This window comes from Monomorium pharaonis, chromosome 8 (assembly GCF_013373865.1).
Source record: "Monomorium pharaonis isolate MP-MQ-018 chromosome 8, ASM1337386v2, whole genome shotgun sequence".
In the NCBI taxonomy this organism is placed as follows: Eukaryota; Metazoa; Arthropoda; class Insecta; order Hymenoptera; family Formicidae; genus Monomorium; species Monomorium pharaonis.
The window spans coordinates 21,249,477-21,272,819 of record NC_050474.1 but is presented as its reverse complement, the minus strand read 5'-3'; the positions used below and the strand labels follow the sequence as shown (position 1 = coordinate 21,272,819).

The window sequence follows — 23,343 nt, the reverse complement described above, 5'->3', positions numbered from 1 at the left end:
CGCGATCTTACATGGCTCGCGTATCGTTTGTAGCGCCACGGCACTCTGAACACAACACCGTACCTGCGCACAATTCGAATCTAAACACACGAGACACGCACGGATTCAAGGAACGTCCGACCGGCGCTGGAGGGCGAAGAAACATGGTGGCAGCAGCGTACGGGGCGTACGTGACCGACTGACCGTTGGCCGGCAGACTCGGCGGTACTCGGCGCTAGTCGGCGCCACTCGGCGCGCCTGCGCCGCTGCCGCCATGTTGCTGCGTTGCTCCACGCTCCCCAGTTACGTACGCCGCTCCAGCGCCGCCGGTCGGACGCATCAGACGCTCTGTCGATTCCGTGCGTATTTCGCGTTCAGAATTGAATTGTGCGGTATTGTGCAGGTACGGTGTGTGGTGAGAGTGCCGTCGTGCTGCTAGCAAACGATACGCGAGCCGTGTGAGATCGTATTCATGTGTAAAGCGCGGCGTCGTGCGTTTGCCTTCGATTTCGAGTAAAGTATTCGCGTGCGTGTTCGAGCAAAGTATTTCTTGAAGGGGATACGTTCGTTAGAATCTCGCGAACGCCAGTTAAGTGAAGTGCTACTAGTCGTCGTGCGAGCATACGAAATAGAAAATTCTAGAAACGAATTTGTCTTTGTTCTTTATATCACAGCGCGTAATTTTCCTTCGGTTTCGAGTGAAGTGTTCGCGTGCGTGTTCGAGCAAAGTGTTTCTCGAAGGAGATACGTTCGGTAAAATATCGCGAATGCTAGTTAAGTGAAGTGCTACTAGTCGTCGTGCGAGCATATGAAATTCTTGCGCGAAAATCAGACGAGTCGTACTTTTCACGTATTTTTTCAAATGTAACGGTCGCGCCAAGTGAAATTCTCGCACGCAGTTTACGTTTTACTCGTGTGTGATATATTATTCGTAATATCGAGAGTGCCGAATAAAGTATCGGGCAGTCGTTATTAATGTGCGGTTCGAGAATATAGCAGGATGATGTCAGCAGAAAGCAGCGTCCATGGAGCAACTCAGTATTCCGGAGAAAGAATGTAGCAGTAGCAGTAGCAGCAGCAGCAGCAGCAGCAACAGCAACAGGAGCAGCGCCAGCACTCGGTGAGTGAATTTTTATCAAATCAATTATTTGAATTTATATCATGTATATGTGGTATTGCACATTTATAGAACACGATTATGTACATTTGCATAAAACAGATTTAAAATATGAATGCATATAATTGTAAAATTTACGGGTATAGCATGAAATAGAACCAAATAAACGTGGATATAGCATAGAAAAGACCCAAAAAGTCATGCGTATTACCTACGGGATTCATAGATATTTGACTACATAGTTCAATGTGCACATTTTGTGTACATAGAGGCGCTGATGGATGAAAACATTTAAAACGATGGCGCTCAGGTTCCTCTCTGCTTCAGATCTAATTTGTGGAGTTTTTAAAAAATATATTTCTGTGTTTATGATAAAAAATAAATTCTGAAATCGGGAAGAAAAGAAAAAGGTTTATAAAAGTTACAAACTTTCTTTTGCAATAACCATGAATATGTGTCACATTTAATAATGTTAATCAGATGTTCTTTAAATTTTTGCCAAATGATTAAAAACTTTTTGATCGTATTAAAAAAAATGCTAAAAAGATTTTGCTGAACTGGAGCTGTTTGTTCTTTGTTCTACATAAAAATTGAATGTTTCACCCTTCAGATTCTATCACGTAAACAAATTGGCCTTTCAGAAAAATCGTTTAAAAGTAAAGATTTACATAAGAATTTAAAAATATCAACATAAATCATTAAAAAATTTAATATATATCGTTCGATTACATAAAACAATGATTGGAGGCGTGCGATTTTCGGAGTAAATCTCAGTGATCGCTATTTATTTATCATTTCGAATGGGAGAAGGGCAATTCAAGCGAGCGAATCGCTGCGAAAGGAGGCCACCTGGGGGACGAGATCCGACGTTGTCATTGGACGATCGGCGCCGCGACTGTGCGCCGTGCGTCTGCTTCACGGCGTTTCCGCGGAGATCCGTGAAATTGTCGCACGTTTCTCTCCCGCGCGAAATCTCTCGCAAAACAACGGATTCACAAACGTGAACGCGCGCGAGTGCGAGTTCGATCGTGACTTACGTACGGACATACGGAATACGTGGAATACGCGAGCATGCCGACGAGCAAACAGGGCGGCTCGGCCGAGTTCAATGACCGCGCGTGAGTGCCGAGTTCGCACGCGAATACCGCGGTGGGTGTCGTGCGCGTCTCGCCGTCTCGCGTCTCCGGCGATCCGTTTCGGAATCTCGAGATTCGCGGTTGAAAGGAAGTGCGGAGTCGGCGTGTGTCAGTGGTCAGGTGAGTACCGTCCCGTTCGGAAACGACAGTGCGCGGACTTGGAACATCGTGTGTCGTTTGTACCACGGAATCAACAAATAACTGTTGTAGAAGTGTCCGAGCTTGCGAGTCTCCACACCTACGACGAAGGCAACAACGAGGACTGCATCCATCGTCGACAGAACCGGAGTACGTGACGAGACGTTCCGAGAGGGATTAACGAAGACGCACGACAGAACCAGTCGTAGCTACAGTCGTTGCGACGGAGAAGAGGGAAGAAAGAAAGAAAGAGAAGAGAAGCGACACATTCGAGTCAAAGTGCAAGGTGGTGACGTTCACGCGGTGACACGCGTGTCACGAGTGGAGTAAGTTGGAGTTGGAGGACGAGCGAGAAGGACGGACGGACAAACGGACGTGTGTGTACGCGCGCGCGCGCGCGTGCTCACGGACGTACACATCGTATCCTCGAGGTGTGTTTATTGCGCGGCGCGAATCGAGCGTGCCTCTCGTCCCCGCGCTAGGGAGTGTGCTGCGGCTGCTCTCCGGTCGTGCTCGTCGAAGCGACACTCGCGATCGCAGAAACCGGAGCCAGCCCGGCCAGTGCCCGAAAGCACGTATTTCTGTCTTTCTCTTTTTCTCTTGCTCTCTTATCCTCCTTTTCTCTCTCTCCCTCCCTCTCTCTTTCTCTCTCTCTCTTTCTCTCTGTCCCTCTTCACAGTGAACGCGCGCTCGACTCATCCCAAGGAGCGTCGTCGATCATCGTCACGGCGGAGGAGAAGCGAGAAAATGGCCGACAGTATTCCATGGTCGCACAATATTACTTGCCGGTAAGGAACTGCGACGAACGTTTCGGGCGTCTTCAGCCTCGCAGTGAGATTCCCCGCGGCGAATATCCTCGCGCATCCGCTTGAGATTTACGTACACCGAGATGGAGAGGTTAGAGCCGCGAATGCACGTTACGAAATAACAACGTTCGATCGAGATGAACCCTCGAATACAATAATATAAATATTGACATTCGACGAATACATCCATCTCTCGTGTCATTACAGATCTCTCGACGCGAGATTTCAAACGCGACGGATGTTTCTTGCGAGCACGCTTTTAGATTGATTCGCGTTAAGTTTCTTTTATCATGGTGAAATAAATCACATGTTTTTCTTTCAGGTACTTCAAGAATGGGGCTTGTCGCGAGGGAAATAACTGCCGGTATCGGCACGTGCAAGGGAGTAGAAATGATGCAAGTATCAACGAGGCAACATCGACCCATAGCTCTGCTCACATTGTCACTTGTCGCTTCTTCAAACAGGGCATATGTAAGTTCGGTAATCAATGCCGGTTTCGTCACAGTTCAGGTACCACGGACAGCAACAATGCCGCGCAAACGAATGCAACAGAAAACTCGACCTCGAGTCAGCAGTGCAATGGCACAGCTAACTCTTCAAAAAACAAGTAAGTTTAGATATCAACTTGGAATTTTATCGATCTAATTCTATTTATCTAGATGAAATTTGTAACTATATATATATATATATATTTATGTATTATAGAAAATCTGATAAACGCAATGCTGAAGAATGGGTTAAGGCACCAGAGTTTGTACCTACGAACGGATCTCCAATCGCTGGATCATCCATAGATGGATTATCTACTTCAGGAACATCCACGAGCACACCAATGCCAGTTTCATATGCTCAGGCTGTTAATCCATCTGGTCAAGCTGCAAACCCTGCGTTAGAACCTATATGTCCCTATGCTGAAGCAACTGGAATCTGTAAAAATTTAAATTGCACATATCTACATGGCGACATTTGCGAATTATGTGGCCGCGCGGCGCTTCATCCACACAATGAGGAATTGAGGAAGAAACATACAAATGTAAGATCTTATTTTGTTGTTATCTCAATAATTACGTATTCTGTATTTCACATTTATCTTAATTTTTACATGAGATTAGGAATAAATTAAACAATCATCAGATTATATTTCTACTTATATCTCTTATAATTTGATAATTTTTGTGGGATAGTTTATATGAAATGGAATGTGATTTCCACGAACGAGTATGAGCATTCAAAAAATTACACTATCTCTGAAATAGAAAAAAATATTTTGGATGATTTGTATTGTTTTGTATATGTGTGTTTTGAAGGGGGATAAATAAATTTCCTTCAAAAATTATATTTTAAGGATATAGGAAGGTCTATTTAATGGATTTATATGATTTTTGCATATAAAATATTAAAATGGAGTTATTAAGAAATCAATAATTTATTAACAGTTCACAAGATATTTTTTATTTTATTATGCCATATTTTGATATAAAAATATAAAATATGTTGTAAACTATTAATTTTTTGGTACCTCAATGCTTTTATATACAAATTAATCAATTAGTGTGAATAAAATACATGGTTGTTTGAAATGTAGTTTTAAAGCTTGTAATATTTAAATTTTTATTCAGGCATGCGTGAAGCAACACGAAGCAGATATGGAATTATCTTTTGCCATTCAACGCAGCAAAGAAAAATCTTGTGGCGTTTGTTTTGAGACAATAATGGAAAAATCCTCGCGAGAACAGAGATTCGGTATATTGCCGAATTGTAATCACTGTTTCTGCCTAACCTGTATCAGAAAATGGCGCCAGGCTAAACAGTTTGACAACAAAATCATAAGGGCATGTCCAGAGTGTCGTATTCCATCGGACTTTGTCTGCCCGAGTATGTATTGGGTGGACACGAAAGAGGAAAAGGAAAAGTTGATAAGAGATTATAAAGGCGCATTGAGGTATGAAATGATCGATAATCTATCTTTGTTTCAGTGTATTTAATTTAACACTTTGTCATTTCTCTTACAGTACCAAGGATTGCAAGTACTTCAATAAGGGTCGCGGCAAATGTCCGTTTGGTAATAAATGTTTCTATCTTCACGCACTTCCGGATGGAACTAAGAAAGACGTGGGTCCACCAATTCGACAGAGGCGCAGCACCGCTGATGCTGACATCGACATCCTGCACGTAAGTGTTGCTTACAATTTGCAAAAGTATATTTGCTTTGATCACGGATAAGCACGTTCACTTAAAATATCGTCGGAATAAACGATATAAAATTCACCGTATCAAAGTAGTCGAGCTACATCCGTTTATATATTTTATATGTGTTTTACATACTTTGCACTCTAGAACATATACGCAAAACGTGAAAGAGCGGTTTTACACTATTTACAGCAACTAATCTTGTGGGATTTCTTCGATGAAAGGGACGATCGTTGGATGTATCTCGATTTAGAAGATATCCCTTTCTTCTCAGATTCCGACGATTCCGATTGGTCCGATTATGAGCTGTCGTTCGATTAGACGAACAAAACTAGTTGACCGACACAAAACTGCCTTGATACCTTGTTATCATTGCTACTCTGTTGCTATGTCGATATCTACTTCCTTTATTATTCGTGCGCGGCTTTAGCGACTAAGAAAATTATTAGGAAATTAGAAATTAATTTGAATTATTATAATTCGAAGACGTTCTAGCTACGTAGAAGAAAAAAACAAGAAAAATATGTGCAACTCCTAAAATTATTTATATATTTATGTAAAAAAAATGTTCAGTTGGCGTCAAAATAGTTAAAACGTTTTCCTTTTTTGTTTGTAGATAATATTTACAAGTATTTTATTTCTCCATAAGATGTGTGATGATAATAGTTACTAAAATGTTTATTACATCCACAACAATTAGAAAATTATTGTGTTAACATTTTAACAGAATGAATAGAAAATAACATTTCAATAACTATTATTTTCAAAATCAAAGAAATAGTCTTTTAAATATTATCTGTACAAGGAATGTGTTTGTAATTGTTTTAATAGCGACTGTGTAATTGTGTATAAACAATCACGTGATCAACAATTTTAATAATTATTGCGATCACAGTCGAGCACAAAAAAATAAAAGGTGGGAAATAGTGTGGACAGTAATGGAAATTTACTCAGATATGCATCGTAACTTCGGTGTCACTTTTGTGTAACTTGACCAATGCTCTATTAACCGATTATTCTTAGCAACTATTAATTCAGTGGTCCAAATTTCATCAGTAAATAGTTATATATCGATATTTTTTTTAATGTTTATTTTCTCGTAGAGTAATATTTTTGGTTTCTTTCTAATACCCGTTACTATAATAATTGTTATTGTTGAACTATTCCGCAATGCATGATCTTGGAATATGTTTATATACCTACATTCAATCGAATCATAGAATAAGAAGTCGACGCATAACCGGAATTTTAGTTAATTAATCGTCCACGAAAGATAAAAAATATTTTTTTTTGTTCTTTTATAAGCTGAAATGATATATCAAAATAGTTGAAGGGTAGTTTAATTGCAATTTTTTTCGGTTAAGGCTCCTTTTATTTTAGACGAGTACATTAAGATTTACTCTATTTTATAATTTCAATAAATATTTGTCATTCAACGATGTTACATTATTATATGTACTTAATTGATATGTAAAAACTGAGAATATTCTAAGACGGGATTTAAACAATACAAATTACCGTTTGAATCAATTTTACTGAACTTTGTTTGTATTTGTAATATCTAAATATAGAGCGGCCATGTTTTGTGATTGCAATATAATATCGTGTGCTTGATATAAAAGGTGATAAATTCAAATCAGTTACGTGTGTCGGATTCACAAATATAATTCTAATGTAGCAGTGCTACTAAATACATATTATATTCAATAATGATTTTTTTCAAGCACAAATTCATTATTAATTATTGCAGTTACAAAACAATTTAATTATAACTCGTCAAAGGTTCACAACACTATTATTCACATGTAAAATAGGAAAACTGGACAACGATTTATTACTTGTGTGATCAGTGTGTGTGCATTGTTAGTTCAATTTATCACTAGTTCATATCGAAGGTACGATCTACAACTGTCGTCCTACCTCTTGCTATGGCTCCGCGAATCTTTATACATACATATGATACATTTCTTTAAATTATTATACAGTTGTATAGCGTTACTCGTTAGGTATTCCTAATAATGGGTATTCCTTTGAGTGTGCACAGTGAATGTGATATACGTGTAAGGTATGTGAGCGTATTAGTGTGTGTGAGTGTGGGTATGTGAATAAATGTGTGATTGGAAGTAAATATGATAGTATTGAAAAAGAAAAATACTTGTGAGAAGAGACAAACTACGAATAGCATATGTTCGGGATAAATAATGTGAGATAATAACAAAAACGTAATAAAAAGAGACCGCTTTGTGTGAGTGCGCATTTGTAGATTTGAGATCTAAAGGAAAAAAAAAAGAAAAAAAAGTAGAAATATGCACGACGGAGTTGGACCCACGACATAGAGCCATGCTGGGAATCATCGTCGATCATTTTTACATTTTATCGATTTACTAATAATAGCAACACGTTCCGACAACCGTTCTCTCGATATAGAACCATGATAATTACGCTTTGAAGGGCATAGAATTCTTTTGTGTAAAACTGACGAGATGGGTATACGTACGTAAAAATATACACACCAAAGAGATGCGATGTTCATCCTCTTAACATTGATTGAATATTTCGTGTGATGTCATTTTTGTAACCTTTCGCTAAGCAATCTTTCCATAATGTATAATATTTATGACAAATAATCACGTTGTTCTATAGTTCCTGCTTGCACGCGTACAACCTGATTCGTATTCATGGTAGTAAGTAACCAGCTTTTATAGCAGAGAACCGTCGGTACTGCCTTTCAAAAGCCATGTGATTATAGAGTAATATATCGTTCATTGCGCTATAAAGTCAGTTTCTTAATCCGTCACGACAAAGCGTTTTATCGGCTCGAACTTTCGCTACGCTACGAGAATATCGTTTATATTTCCCATAGAATTTCTATACTGTTAATTTTATCGACGATTGTTAGAATAAAACGCTTTATATTGTTACCGGTAATGTATAATAGAAACTTTCTATGGTACGCTGTGCGTTTCGAGCGGCTATTTTTGGAGCTACTTTCTTTAACAAACCAACTTCCCAACGAGGGAAACAAAAACGCTTAAGCGATTGGACTGTAAGATAGCGGAATGTACACCGATGAGTCGATTGAGAATTCTTAAATCGATAATAATTTTCTGAATGATGGAGAGTTCATAAGAAGACTCCTTTAACGTTAAGTATTAGTACATATCGCCGTGTGGGGGAAAAGATAAGTTGACTGCATTGATCGCGTTGTACGTATTTGTCATCGTAACTACCACTTTTATCTGAATTTAAGCGTGATGTTATTTACTGCATTATTATGCTCTAGATACATGAGACGTGGAAGGAGAGATATAAAATTAGCAGTTGACGTTTGCCAAAACGTTCATCGGCGTTCAACGCAGTTAGCCTTGACTTTGGCGATGCATTTTCGGAGTTAACTTTGGAGTTTGCTCGCGTATACAGTACACATAGTGATTCTAAAGTAAAGATTTCACTGTACGATTTTTGTTAATAATACGAACATTGTGTAGGGGAGAGGCTGATTTACTTGATTCATTCGGATTATTATTCGAGCGAGATAGCGAACGTTAGAACGATGCTCTTGATAACTTCAATCCCATTCTCAGGATGGTTTTATTAAGCTAGTTTAAAAATTATCTAGAATTTACGGGACAACCGCGTGCGTTATGTCTTTGCGTGCAGAATTCAATCGCCAAGATTCATTCTATCGCAAGTGTGCATTAATTAATGCGAATTAACCGTACTAAACGTACCTGCATTGAATACTGTATTGCATAGTGACGAGTATTCTTTTTCCTCCTCCTCCCCTCTTTAACAACTCGAAAACGCTTTACACAGATCATTACGTAATTCATTTACATAAACTGAAATCGAAGGTCTCTGGTAATCTTTTTTTCTTTTGGCTTTTACGATGTACCGTTCTTTAGGATAATATTGTGCCGATTTACTATTTTATTTTTCAGCGTATTATTTATTTTTATTCAGCGTGTGTTAAACGTGTATTTTATCGTGTGCCCAGAATCGCTCAAAGAGTCTTTGTGAATTAGAAGAAAGGAGAGTTAACATTTATGTTTTTGTAGGGGAGATAATTTGTTGGTATCACGCTAAATTTCTATACGTAATTAAACCTTATATTTTTGTAATTTGTCGCATCAAACTATGTTATATATAAAGGCTCTATAAGCGGATATACATAATAAGATATACGATTAAAAATCTTATATTTGTTAGGTAGCGCACCACCATGAGAAGATAAAAAATCGACGTTGAAAACAATTGTTGTGCCACAGCTTGTTTCTTACGTCTTTAATAGATCTTAGATTATTGTGAATGTTTTTTTAGCCAATAAATAATACGTAGATCAAGCACATTGTATTTTCACTGCATAATGCGAAGCAAATTACGAATGTTCGCATTATTCGATCATCCTTTTTACATATTAAAAAACTACGGAAATTCTATCGATAAGCAACAGCGCGCTCTTTCTCTTTCTCCACCTAATTTCTTTTTCTTTTACTTAATAATGTTATTAATGATCGTGAAATCGTTGTGCTTTGTCACATTTGCTTTGTATCATGTTAATTATCGCGGTCAAAGTATAATTGCAAGAAATTATTCGACGATATGTTCAACGGTTTTATGATGACGATTAAAGTATACTGAGAAAAAAGTCGAAATTTCCAAAAGAAAATATTACTTGTGACATTTTCTTTGGTTTTATTAGTTATAAAAATTTTGATGACGAAATATTCATCTTTGTAAAATATATTTTTTTAATTAATTGGCTTATTTGTCGAAAGTAAAATTTTTTTTCGCCGTATTTAAATAAAGATTTATTTCGATGAAATAACTGTATATCCTACAAATATAAATTTTGAGGTACTTTTTTCTCAATGTATAATATCGCATATCGGATATATAATATGTGAAAACTCCTTTCGAGAACGAAAGCTGTAAAATATTGCATATATGAGCAGAACAATCAATGATCTGCCACGAGCGATTGCAAAATCACGCTTGCTCCTGGTAGATGTAAAAGCAATTGCTTCTCGAGGAATGAGGGGGAGAAAGGGAGATGCGATCGAGTAATTCATATATGTCGATTACATGTAAAAGAAAGTTTTGACGTGTACCAGGGAGTCTCTGTCGTTGCAAAATGCACAATTGGCGAACTGTACTTGCGCGTGTTATATTTAAATCGTCCCCTCCTTTCTCCTGCTGTCAGAAGTCTGTCGTCGGTTTTTACATGTCCGTTCACTTTTAATAAAGTAGAATTAGCAATAAAAATCTATATGCATTGCATTATATACACATATGCAACATTGTTAGAAATTATATCTATCTGCGTCGGAAAAAAAAATCATTGGCTCGATCATGTAATCGACGTGCTTTTCTTGTACTCTTGCGAAAAATAATGATAACGTCCCTATATTTCGTGCGCCAATAGGAAAAAGAAGCGACTTTAGTCGCCAATTAAACATTGTAGAGCTCGGTAGGGCGGCAATTCCGCCCTCAATTTCGTTTCTCACGATGATATATTTTTGTTATTGGATGTAGACTAATAAAATCGACAGTGTAAATCTTCATGAGACCGGAGGGTCCGGGTGTCTTCAATGCATTTCGCATCCTCCCACGGCCGTCCCTCCATTCCTCATCGAAATGTCATCGAACGCTTCTCGAGAAATTATTTTGCGTGGCATTCATGTACTTCCTTTTAAATGTATAATAAAATATATAAAATATATAAAGTATAATAAAAATTTTAATGCACTTTGTGTTCCTAAAAATTACGCTGACTAAAAATTGTCCCAAATTTCTCGAGAGCGATCGAAGACGTAAAAAATGACTCGTTCTTCGGTGAATCGATAAGGCGTGCATTTTTGTATAAATTTGTTTTTATATTATTCGTATTTTTGAAATAAAATTGCTGGAAATTTAAATTTATGCCATTATACCGCGTGAAATTGTGTCACGCTTTATCGCAGGTTTTTATCATCGTCGTCTTCAGGTGTTTGTCTGTGATACCGACGGGATTGAGGAGTTTTGTGCGAAAGTGCGGTAGATGGTGACTGCGGTATCGCATTGCAGTGAATTTAAACGAAAATATTTATTTCTAAAAGCGATTTGCCACGCAAATATGTTTACGAGCGTAAAATGTATCGAACCTATCTGCGAAATCGCGCTGTTGAATAGCAGTGTTCGTTGGTGTTCAAAATTCCAACGATTATACTCTTAATCCTTTGCAGTCCAAATTGTTTCTCGCAAATAAAAGATTTTCTCCTCATCTACATTGAGAAAAAAGTCGAAGTGTTAAGAAATAAATTTTACGTATTTACATTTTTTTTCTTTGATTTTTGTTGGCTATATATAAAACAATTTGATTGGAATGAAACATATATATTTCTATGAAATACATTTAATTTTTTATTTAATTGGTTTATATGCTAAAAATAAAATTTTATTTTGCAGTATTTAAATAAAAATTTATTTTAGTGAAATAAGTTATATTTCATAAATACATTTTTAGATATCGTTTTCTCAGTGTAATCGACTGGCTTAATATATGAAAGAATGTTTATTATTTAAAAGATTACAAAAATATACCAATTATAATCTCATTTTTTTTAATGTAAATACAGAATTATGCGATAGACTACTGTAACTCATTCTATCGCATCAAACTCAACATTTGATTGCAAAGGATTAAAGAAACATCGAAAAGACTTGATGCCGTTAAAACATTTTATTAAAAAATTAATATTAAATTAAAAATCATCTCATATATAAATGTCTCATATATAATCAAGAATATATAATCTTTATTAATTTTAATATCATAAATTTCAACAAAATATTACATTTTTATTTCAAGCATTTTGAACATTATGACAATTATCTGAAAAGCATAAATGTTTTGTTAATAATAGTATATAAATAGTATATAAAAATTGAAATTCTTTTAAGATACATGCTGTTATTTCCTATCCGATATTTTTTCCTGTACAGTCATGAAAATTATTATTGAATAAAAATAAAAACATTTTTTGTACATGACACAAAATTGTTCTATACGAGCAAGTTAGATGGTCAATTTATTAAATTTTTGGGGAATTTTATATTCTTGCTTGTATATGGAGATACACAAAACGAATGTTTTTGCCAAAGTATCTAAAAATTAAGCTAGATAGACATTGATCTAAAAATAATTGTGCCATCAAAGTAATTATGTGATAGAATGCTCAAGCATGATGATAACTTCTAAAAAAATTTTAATATTTTAGTTTGAATATCTTGTATAATTATATGTTGAAGGTTTAGCAAAATTATTTTCAGAATTTTTAAATATTTCAGTAAAACCACTTTTTCACTGTATCGCATTATTCTCTCTTAAAATAAATTTTTTTTTTATGCGTGTGAATGAATTATATTGCATGGCTTATGTATAACGCGCATAATAATATATACGAAGATAATGTAGACGCGATCGGAAAGGTCTTTTTTTTGCAAAGAGGCGATAGATGGGAAGCCGGGATGAGCATCTTTTCTTAATTTACGACCACGCTTTGAATTACACGTTTTCTCCGCTAAAATGTTTAGCGCGTCCACAAAAACTTCGCCGGAAATAAGTTTCTTATCGGAATCGTTAACATCGTTTGACGAGCAAACACGTCGAAGTAATAAAGTTTCTTTTCTGTCTTGTCTGTCGCTTTTTTATCACGTAACATAGATCGTTCTGCCACGTAGAAACGCGATGATTTCACTAATGCTAGGAAGAGTTAACGAGAGATTAACATCGACTGTTCAGATAATTGTCGCAGAATTATGATTGATCGTTTTGCCGAGCGAAAAAGTCACACGCTGTCTATTTATGACGCTTTTTTTATGTGAGAATAATCATCTAGTTTTTTTTTAGCGTAAACTGATCAGAATCGGTTGCTGTCTATTTACGATTCGTTTTAATCTTTTTACTCTGAAAATGGTTACCTAGATTTTTGCGTAAATGACCACCAGTGTTTTTATATTCCAATTAAAAGACACTATTACAAATTGCATATTATTGATTGTTCTACAATTTATTTCAGATTATTATACATAGATTTACTCAATCTTTTTATACATAGATTTACTTAATCTTTTTACCTCAATATTTTAAGTAAGAAAAAAACGGAAAAAGGGCACAGATTATAGTAACGAAAATTACTATGACTAAGCTTCATTTTCTCTCTGCTGAGATGTAAAAATCATCCCTGGTGACCATTTTCGGATTAAAGATGCTATTATGAGTTATTCTGACTTGATTGAAGTTACTTATGTTCTTATCGCTTTTATGTAAATTTATCCGAGCTATGAGATACGTCTGTATCTTTGATTTCTTTAACGCTTGTTTTTACTACCCTTCTTGAGAAAAAAAAAGGAGAAAAATTCCCGAAGCACGCCGAGTCGACTTCCCTAATTGCGAACGGTATGCGAATCCCCGCGCTCTAAATCGAGAATCTGGGCAGAAGGGGACGGATCGAAAGGGACGAGTGCCAGCAGAAGGGACATCCGGGATCGGGATTTGTCCAATTGACGGAGCGGAATTTCGTGCGACGAGCACCACGGCGACGTACGTCGTGTTAACGTCACTCGTTTGTGAGGCGCGACTTTGTCGCGCGCGCGAAGGGCAGGGGCAGGAGAGGAAAGGGCTCTCTCTCTCTCTCTCTCTCTCTCTCTCTCTCTCTCTCTCTCTCGGCCGGGAGCTCTCTCGGATTCGCGATGGTTAACTAGAACAGCAAGTTAATCCCGACGAGCACGGGCGAATTAGCATATAAATTCGCCGAAATTGTCCCTACATATGTATCCGGTGGCGCGCGACTGCCGCGAATATCGCGGGATCGCTTTGAGTCGCAAGACGTGGGGGCTTTCTACCCCTTTGTCGGTCACGATTCGTTGGTGCGCGCCTTTGTGGATCCCTCTCGGGCACGGATGGTATTCGGGGCGACGCGTATATTACGCGCGCATATTTCCGCGCGAAGGCGCGCGGTCGCTCTGCCCTCGATCTCTTCGCTCTCAAATCGTCGCCGCGAATCGAGAGGGGCGGCGACCGCGAATGTTTCACGCCACGATTCGGATCGCACGCCATTACGCGTAATCAGGAAATGTGGTCCCGCAGCGCGTTTACAAAATGAAATATCGCGCCTATTCGACGCGATATACATATGTATAGAACTCCGGCCGGCCAGTTTAAACGAAACTCCGTCCGCGCTTTGACATTGCAAAGCACTCGCTGAATTACGTTTCCATTTTGTATACATATACCCTTTCAGATGTTTTACGGGGTTTCGATTAAACCCGGAGTATAAATTTCGCAATACCGGATATGCAATAAAAAAAAAATATATATATTTCCACGCACGGTCGACATCGCGCAATTAAATTCCGATCGGTCCGATCGCTTTAAATTACTGAAGTCTAATATGTTTATTGAAAACTGACAAATCCATCGCGCGCGAAATCTACAACGGATGGTGGGAAAATTGGATGGAATTCGAAAATAAATCGAATAGCCCGGGCTCGGATCTCATTGTCGCGTTTATTTCTCTCGCGTCATTCGTCCCGCGCGCGCAAATCTTATCGGTGTGTATGCAACTTTGATGTCTCAGTTTTGGCGTTTTTAATATCTCGTTGCAGCGCGTGCTGTGGTTCTTGTTGTTCTGGATAATGGGCATCCTGGCGCTTCTGCGGTACGCATGGACTCGCGTGGCCGGATTATTTGTCCACGGAAGAGAGGGCAACTAACTAGGCGATGACGACAACGACGATCGACGAATCCAATCACGAGCGAAGGTGGGTTTGCCAATTAACCAGGGGCGACCGAAAGTCTAATTAAATGGTCGCCTGTGCGTGTTTACGTATCGCGAGAGCGAGAGACGGCGATAAATAAAAAAAAAAGAGAAATCACGGGTCCGACCCGTTGTTATGCAGGATTCGTTCGCACGAATTTCGAGATATACAAGCCGGCATGAGCTTAACCGTGCGGCAAAATGGCGCTGGTTAAATTTTCCATGAAAAAATACCGAGGGTGTCGCAACACGTACGTACGCTCGTGAGGGAAACTGGCGTTTCTTTCGCCGGTGGTTATTTTTTGTAAAAGGTGCAAAAATATATATAATATAATAAGTCGATCGCGTCTTTGTAGGATCACAAAGGCATTTACGCGTATTCGCACACGCGTGCGGAATTATTGAGATTATAATCTGGCTTCCCCGCGACTTTAATCGGTCTCGCGCGATTAACCCGGATCTGATTTAGATGAACGTTAATTCCACGACATGGTCGCGGGACATATTTAGGAAATTCTTCTCTCTCCCTGACAGAAGACACGGTGAGCTCGAATTTCGTTAAAAATGCGAGAAGTAAATTCAGAGAGTAGTGGGTTAATGGGAGGAATCTCAGAGGTCCGGACGTGAAGAAAACGTAAAGAAAGAGGTGGAGAAAGAGAAAGAAAGGGGTCGAAAGGGATTAGAGGTCCGATGGAGCCAAGTAGAAGGGAAAGAGAAAAGGGAAACGGGAGAATATAGAATCGGTCTCTCTGTCGAGTCTATCCTCAGCGCCGCGGAGGATCTCTAAATTGCCTCTGTTTGTTTCGCAAGCAAAGAAGCACCGCCGTGCATCAAAATGGTCGATCGCCACGCCCGGTAGCCGATGTCTAATATATCGAGGAATCTTCTCTTTTTCTCTCTCTTTCTCTCTTTCTCTCGGCTCGATCGTGACCCATCGACTCGGTGTTGATTCACCGCGTTTCCGAGCTGAAAGCTCTTTTGGCCGATCGACGGGAAAGATAAAAGAAAAGAAAGTGTTGGCGATAAAGTCGAACGGGATACAGCGCGAGAGAGGACGGTGCTGACGAATGTTATCGCCCGAGATTAAATCTGCGCGTCGGCTAACTTACACCTCAAGTCAATGTACCTTGGACCCCCCTATTGTAATTACATAATAATGCCTCTGCAGGGCATAATTTATGAATACATAAATTTAGATGGCAATGGTATGGATTTGATATTGATTTAGATATAAATTTGAGATGCAGAATTACAATTCAGGTAAATGTTTCAGCGACCGAAAATACCTCTACATTCGGACATTTATAACTCGTTATTACTAATTTTAAATGTGTTCTTTTATAATATTAAAATTTAATTGTAATTTTTAAGGATATTCATCAGATGGGTTATTTTAAATATTATAAAAATAACATAAAAAAGTAAACTTGTATTACACAAGGAGAGAGTTTAATTTAATGTTTTTTTAATTACAAAAACGTATATTTGTTAAATTATATTATTTTTTATATTATATTATATATTATTTTTTATACATGCTTTACAAGTTTTTATTATTTTCAGAACAGTTATATATAAATTTTTCATGTTTTTGTTAATAACATTTTATACTTTACATTATAGTTAATTACGAAATTTAATTTCTTTGTAACGTGAATACAAAAATGTCCGATTACTGAGACATTTACCTTATATTTACGTAATCGACATCTAAAAAAGGCAATCATCTCTCATGCAGCAATCGTCATCAAAATGATGATGGAAATACAATTGTCGGTAGAGAATTTTATTTCATGTTTCATGAAATATTTTAAAGTTGCATGTGCGCATAATGTGATCGATCGATCAATGAATTAAGAAACTTTTATTCATAACTTATATTGCATTAATGTCACATGTAAATTAATAAACTCCGGTATAATTATATAGCGATAAACTATCATATAAGTTATAAATGGCATGTGCTTTTTTAAGTTTCAGATCGCGGCCAACGCAAAGCGGGCAATGCGCGCGCTCGTACGTCGCGGCGGCGGCGTCGGCGAAACCCGCGCAGCGTTCTTGAAAAAAACAAAAAATTCCCCGCTCTCGTTCGTAGATTTTACTGCTCGCAAAATGATGACGAATCCCGGGGCATGCCGGGACGAAATGACGCGCGAACAATTAACGCGGCTGCGTAACGAGTTGCGAAACGAGAATAATGCAAATACATGAATGTTTGCCGTGACGTGCGAGAATCGCAATCGAACGATGCGTCGCGCGCGACAGCCGCCATTAACGCGTCGCGGCGGCCAGTTAACGCCGAAACGAACGCGTCGCGATCGCTCCTACGTGTTTTTCATTATTTCTCCCACGACTCGCGAGCCATGAATCGCGCGATCCTATCGAATTATCGTAACAGCCAGTTTTCGGAGCGACGCGAGATGTAGAATGCACCGACGGAACGTTAATTAAAAGATCGATCGTCTCACGGCGATGACTATCGATATCTATCGATATCTATCGACGGTTAGCTTAAAGAAATAACATGTGATAATACGGGGATAATTTTATGATTCATCGTTAGTTAGATGCTTCACAGATATCTACACGTACGTAGGTCGCAAGAATATCATACATCATATTTGAAACTGCATTTCATAGCTCTCATCCATGGCCGATCATCCATGCGAGTGAAAACTATGAAAGACGAATGCAATATTCCACGGGGATATATGTAATATTTTTGCGTTTGTACACACGCTTATCTGCGAAACACTTGGATAATCATAAATCACCGTGGATCGCTATACGTGATCATTAATATTTTATTTATTGTAGGCTAATTATTTAGATATTTATGTCAGATATTTCGAACAGTCTGCAACGTTTGTAATCTGGCGCATCTCAGGCTGCCCAGGCAAATGCGAAGGACGCATTAATTAATTTGTAATTAATTAAGAAAGGTAGATCGTTAATAACAATTCGTCGGTGATGCGATCTAAGCTGCGACGACGTCCATTTCTCGCGTCACGTCTCTCGCACTGATATTAGATATCATTAATAATAAATGTAATAATGTATGTGATAAGAGAAATACAGTCGTTTCGAGCACGCCTGAAAGGCGAACCTTACCCTGCTATTCTATTCGGATTTATCTGACCTGAAATGTATCTTTTATTATTATATATCTTTTTATTTTCTTACTAATATTTTATTTAAGAATTTTGATTTAATGCAAGACTTCTTTTCTATGAAAATTTTTTATTTCTTACTTTTAAAAATCATTTTTAGAAGTTTTGATCATACCGAAATCCAAATGATACGATCGTACAGTAAATTCGAGCAGAACAGCAAGATTACAGTGAGTTTCTGAATTCGCGCTTTAATTAGTTAATTAGTTAATCGATAATCGAACGCTCAATTCACACGAAAGCCGTCATTTCGCGTCGCGAGTCCTCAGTCGCCAAACTGTACCAAGGTCCCTTCGTGATTTTATCCGTGATAGAAAAATGCACTGCGAGTGAAAATAGATATCGGAGGTTGTCAATTGCACCGCGGTACCCCGGGAGTATGGTAAGTAGCTGCGTGTCTTTAATGTTCTCAAAGATATTTAATATTCTCTCTAAAAAGCGCGATACACGTTCTGACACTACGATGCCGATTTCGCCTTCTCGCACTCACTCAAACGTCAACAATTACCATAATAACAATAGGCAATAGTTAATTAAACGCAACAAGTTGTAACAGGTCCATCGGATTTTGATATTTCGTATCTGGAAAGCGCGCCGTAATACGACAAAGATGTCTACAAGGGACACCTACCGGTCAGTGTCCGAGCGGCGAAACGCGAGCGCGCGTGTACCGAGTGAAATTGGCGGCGCGTCGCATGCGAGCGCTACTTCGCGCGGCAGCGCCAGCCGCCATTCTTCTCCAACGGATCTCCAGTGAAGCCGAACCGCAAGTCGCTCCGTGCGTTCTCGCAATATCAACCGCACAAAGTGACTCGCCAGGGGAAAAACCAGCATCGGGGGATGCCGATTGCAACTGCAACGCGGTGCAGCGGGCGATCGTAAGTGGGCGCATCTCTCTTTTCGGCGATTGCCACGATATTCTCGAACAGCGCGACGCAAGGTAGTCCGAGCTGCACGGTACCGTACGTACAATACGATCTGAGCTGCAATGTATACATTTCGCGCCGCATCAATATCGAGTCGCAACGCGACGTGAAACGCAACAAGTTGCGGGAAAATGCTTTTTATTTCGATCGGATCTAGAAATCGCGCTCGAAACGGTAAGGATGCCCGAGCTCGAGCGCCAATGCCTCGCGTGAAGTTGGCGCTGACGGATCCGCAGCGTGAAGTCGCTCCGCGTGATTTCGTAAAGAGCGACTCTCGCGAGGGAAAAACAAACGTCGAGAGTACACAACGTAATCGTAATTGGCCGCATCTCTTGTGATCTTTTGTGATATTCGAATATCTATTCAATTACACAACAAATATCTTATTAGTTATGATATCTACTTTGCGTCGCGTTGCATTGATACGCACAATAAAACAAAAATGTTAAATATTTCGATATAACGTTCGTACGTTGCGACAACACAATTAAATTCTGATGCGAATTGGATATATAGGTTGAGAGAATGAAAAGTTAATGATACTTTTATTCCTGTACGCGATATTAACAAATCGTTACACTAAAATTGCGAATAAAAATAACATTACAAAATTTTAATAATTCAAAGGATTCAGAATGGAAAATTTTGTTTTTGGAGTTATATCGTTGTTGTAGCAAATGAGCGATATATCTTGTTTCGATTTTGTTTCCGTTTAAAAAGCGAAGTTTATTTCTATCGTAAAGCTATATACCGAAATCGTTCTGCACGTTTTTCGTGATTTTGCCCGCAAAAACTGATTTGAAAGTGAAAACGTCGATAGTGTCGGAAATGTCGATTGCAATTGCAACGCGGTACACCGGATAATCCGGTCATAAGAAACCGAATGTTTTTAGTATTGATAACGACATCCGAATATTTGGGAAAGCGGATGTATAAAGTATTATTTAAGTTGTGTTATTTATTTTGCGTTGCATTAATATAAAATACCAGTATAATGTAATATATTAATATACAAAACATAAAATATGTATATAATTTGTATTCATTTCGATTTTGTTTTCTCAACTAAAAGTGAGGTTTAAATAACATGCTAAAGATTTTCAATTTTTTGTCAAGGTAAAATTAACGTGTCGAGGAATATGATTTACTATTATTGTAATTTACAAGACAGTTGCACCGTGCATCAGTAGCTCGAAATCGAGACGTTCCGTTTTTTTTCGTTAATTTTATTTAAAAAAGTGAATCATGGGTAAAACCGATTTTAAGAGACGTCCGTATTATTATTAATTATATGTGTTTTAAATAATTATAACATTTGAAGCTCGTGACTTTTGTAAAACGTGAACCGGACGAAATGAATCTTGGAATATCATTAAAAATTTATTCATTAATATTTCACTCATATTTATTAATTTCTTGATGCAATAATTTAAAATAATCAGTATCGAGAATCGTTATGACCAGCTTATATATCTTAGATTCAACATTTATTAACATATTAGCTGTGACACGATGGAAGAGTTATTATTGTCGAGAAATAAAATAGAAATGTACTATAATGTCTAATAATATCGGAGTCTATCTGATTTAAATATTATTCAATTTAAACGTGGTGTCCATTTATTTCTGTACTTATTTACGTATAGATACCATAAATAATCAACGAGAAGTCTTTCGAACGATATTTTATTATCTATTAAAAATTTGTATTAAAACCATATTCGCTTTTGCAGCAATTATTCTAATTTTTGATTTACTTATAGATAAATAATATAGCTAAGAGCTTAATGTAATGTTACCTCGATCAATTGTTTATCCAATCAATCAGTAGTTCAATCGAGCTGTCACTCTTTATGCTCCCTCCTCGTAAAACAGCCACGTCAAGTCATTTTTATGCCGTTACACTTTTACACAGTTATCCGCGTAAACGAGAGACACATCTCCGTGATCATCGCGACATTCGACACGAGAGGTCCAAACGAGACTGATATGTAAGATTTTATGGCGCGTACGACTGGCGTGTACGAGGAGCATGTTTACGTCGCCGACCTTCGGTATTGTGTAACGAGAAACGCACCGAGAAACGGGTCGTCGAATAATTCTGAAAATACGCATTCGAATAATACAAAGCAATCCGCGTGATGTACATCTATTTTTTGCGAATTGTTTTTTTAGATACAACTGCTTCAGATACAAACACATGCAAAAGCGTCGTGCGAAGCGAATTAGCAAGTGTTTGCAAAAAGATCTATTTTCGGGAAAAGTAAAATAGTAGTTTTTGAACGAGATTTAACCCGATGGTGTTAGTTAAAATTATGTCAAATGAATTAAAAAGATCGAATTTAAATCAAGAAAATTACTTATTTGAAAATTGTCCATGTAAGAGGAGTAATAGTACAGATTTCGGGATAAATTTGGAATGTTGAAAGCTATACACGGAAAGTATTTTGGTAGCGTATAACATTATCATAACTATTTATGTATTTTCTAATACCATTGATTATTTTTTAAAACGTAACAATCATAGATTTCAAAGAGTAAACGTAAAAAAATGTCGCATTTATACTTTGTACTTTGCGATACTTTGTACTAAAAACTAATCGCATATTATGATATATGTAATTATGTAATTAGGTATACATAGGCATTTTTTCTCATTTTTTTTATATTTAACTTTTTGTAAAAGAAATAATGCGAAAGTTTATTTTGACATTAGTTTTTGTTGTCTCAGTATCATTTTTTTTTTACCCAGACAGAAATTAAAAAAAAGAAATTAGTATATATGAACATATTTCGTGTATAATTACATATATTTATACATACGAAAAATTTTGTACCGAGCCTTAGCTTGTTACGTATTTTCGACGTCGCCGGTTACTCGTGCAGCAACAACCGCGGAAACTGCGTGAGATAAATGTAAAGAGGGAAATTTCGATACATCACATCGCGCGCTGTGTTTCTGTAACGAGGTGCGTATTTTCAAAGTTGTTACTGTCGCCGAGCCGGTCCAAAGTCATCGCGTACCACTGTGTACTCGCGTCGCGCGCCATAACACTGACAGCGCTCGGTGCCAGTCTCACGTGTTCCCTCATGTCGAGCGGCGGTGGACGCCACGCGCGATAATCGCAGGTATCAATTGGTATATGCGCGATTGTAATTAAGCGTGTCTCTCTCCCCCTTTCTCTTTCTCTCTTTATGCCGACACTCAAAACCCCTTCGCTTATTGCGTCCCGACGGGTCGGAATTTCCTTTCGTTCATCTCACGTTATTCGATCTACGTGTGCAATGAATGATTGATCATCGTCATGTGTTAATTAGAAACCTGTGGGCGGCGAGTTGGTAGCAATCGGGGAACCCTGTCGAAGTGTGTGGACCACGCGTACGAAATATCGGGTGCCGCGAAGCGGAAATGTCGCGAGTCGAGAAATGTTGAAAATTGGGACCGAATTATGAGGCGCGGGCGAACGTCGGTAATATCGGGTATTCGTTAATAATTTCGCGCGTGTTTGTAATTGGCGTTTCCCCGATCGATGCGTGTCTTTGGAACAATTCTCCGCCGGATGTCAACTTGGATGCAATGCTGGCGAGATTAAACAACACGACTGGTGTGAGTGACATTCAATATTACATTTTACTCGTTTAATAATTGTTAGTGTAATTGATACACATTGTAATTACTACATAATGTGTAATGGATACAACTAAAGTGTAAACGATTCTCTCTATAAATAATTAGTTTCTTGATCATACATATATATATTGTATATGTATACATCTTGAAAATAAATTAATTTAAACAATTACTTGAAAATAATTCCTTGATTTTTATATTCAAGCGGAATAATAACTGTAATTTTTGAAAATAAAACTGTAATTTCTAGCATTATGCAAAATACATTTGTTAAATTATAGCCAATAATAGTTTTGTATAAAAATTGTTTTTGTATGCAGTATGCGGTACGCGATGCTCATTGACTTAGTAAATAAAATATTATGTATAATAAATACCAGTTTATGTTTCAACCAGAGAATGAATTTATCTACTACATGTATATAATAATGGTTGTACATATTTTCATCG

General features: G+C 37.7%; 2 protein-coding genes across 5 annotated transcripts; both read left to right on the top strand.

The window, feature by feature from the left end:
* Nucleotides 1-969: 969 nt before the first annotated feature.
* LOC118647165 lies at nt 970-2,601 on the top strand. Its single transcript, XM_036291459.1, has 2 exons — nt 970-1,099; nt 1,907-2,601. The coding sequence occupies exons 1-2, from the start codon at nt 1,005-1,007 to the stop codon at nt 2,526-2,528; spliced, it is 717 nt and encodes a 238-aa protein (XP_036147352.1). The 5' UTR covers nt 970-1,004; the 3' UTR covers nt 2,529-2,601.
* Nucleotides 2,089-18,225, top strand: LOC105836923 (probable E3 ubiquitin-protein ligase makorin-1). Of its 4 annotated transcripts, none has more exons than XM_012681305.3 (7): nt 2,089-3,158; nt 3,499-3,783; nt 3,882-4,209; nt 4,796-5,118; nt 5,189-5,348; nt 15,015-15,170; nt 17,147-18,225. In XM_012681305.3, the coding sequence occupies exons 1-6, from the start codon at nt 3,118-3,120 to the stop codon at nt 15,120-15,122; spliced, it is 1,245 nt and encodes a 414-aa protein (XP_012536759.1). In that variant the 5' UTR covers nt 2,089-3,117; the 3' UTR covers nt 15,123-15,170; nt 17,147-18,225. The 4 variants fall into 4 exon arrangements, with proteins under 4 accessions (XP_012536759.1, XP_012536758.1, XP_012536756.1 ...); XM_012681304.3 differs by having other exon boundaries at nt 17,141-18,225; XM_012681302.3 differs by lacking the exons at nt 15,015-15,170; nt 17,147-18,225 and adding an exon at nt 5,559-10,928 and having other exon boundaries at nt 2,767-3,158.
* Nucleotides 18,226-23,343: the final 5,118 nt, after the last annotated feature.

Excerpts from the sequence above, each read along its gene's own strand:
- LOC118647165 (XM_036291459.1), top strand. The coding sequence starts at position 1,005 with ATGGAGCAACTCAGTATTCCGGAGAAAGAATGTAGCAGTAGCAGTAGC. Across the intron at positions 1,100-1,906 it reads AGGAGCAGCGCCAGCACTCG|GGCAATTCAAGCGAGCGAAT; the intron begins GTGAGTGAATTT and ends GAATGGGAGAAG.
- LOC105836923 (XM_012681302.3), top strand. The coding sequence starts at position 3,118 with ATGGCCGACAGTATTCCATGGTCGCACAATATTACTTGCCG. Across the intron at positions 5,119-5,188 it reads GATTATAAAGGCGCATTGAG|TACCAAGGATTGCAAGTACT; the intron begins GTATGAAATGAT and ends TTTCTCTTACAG. Across the intron at positions 5,349-5,558 it reads CTGACATCGACATCCTGCAC|CAACTAATCTTGTGGGATTT; the intron begins GTAAGTGTTGCT and ends CACTATTTACAG.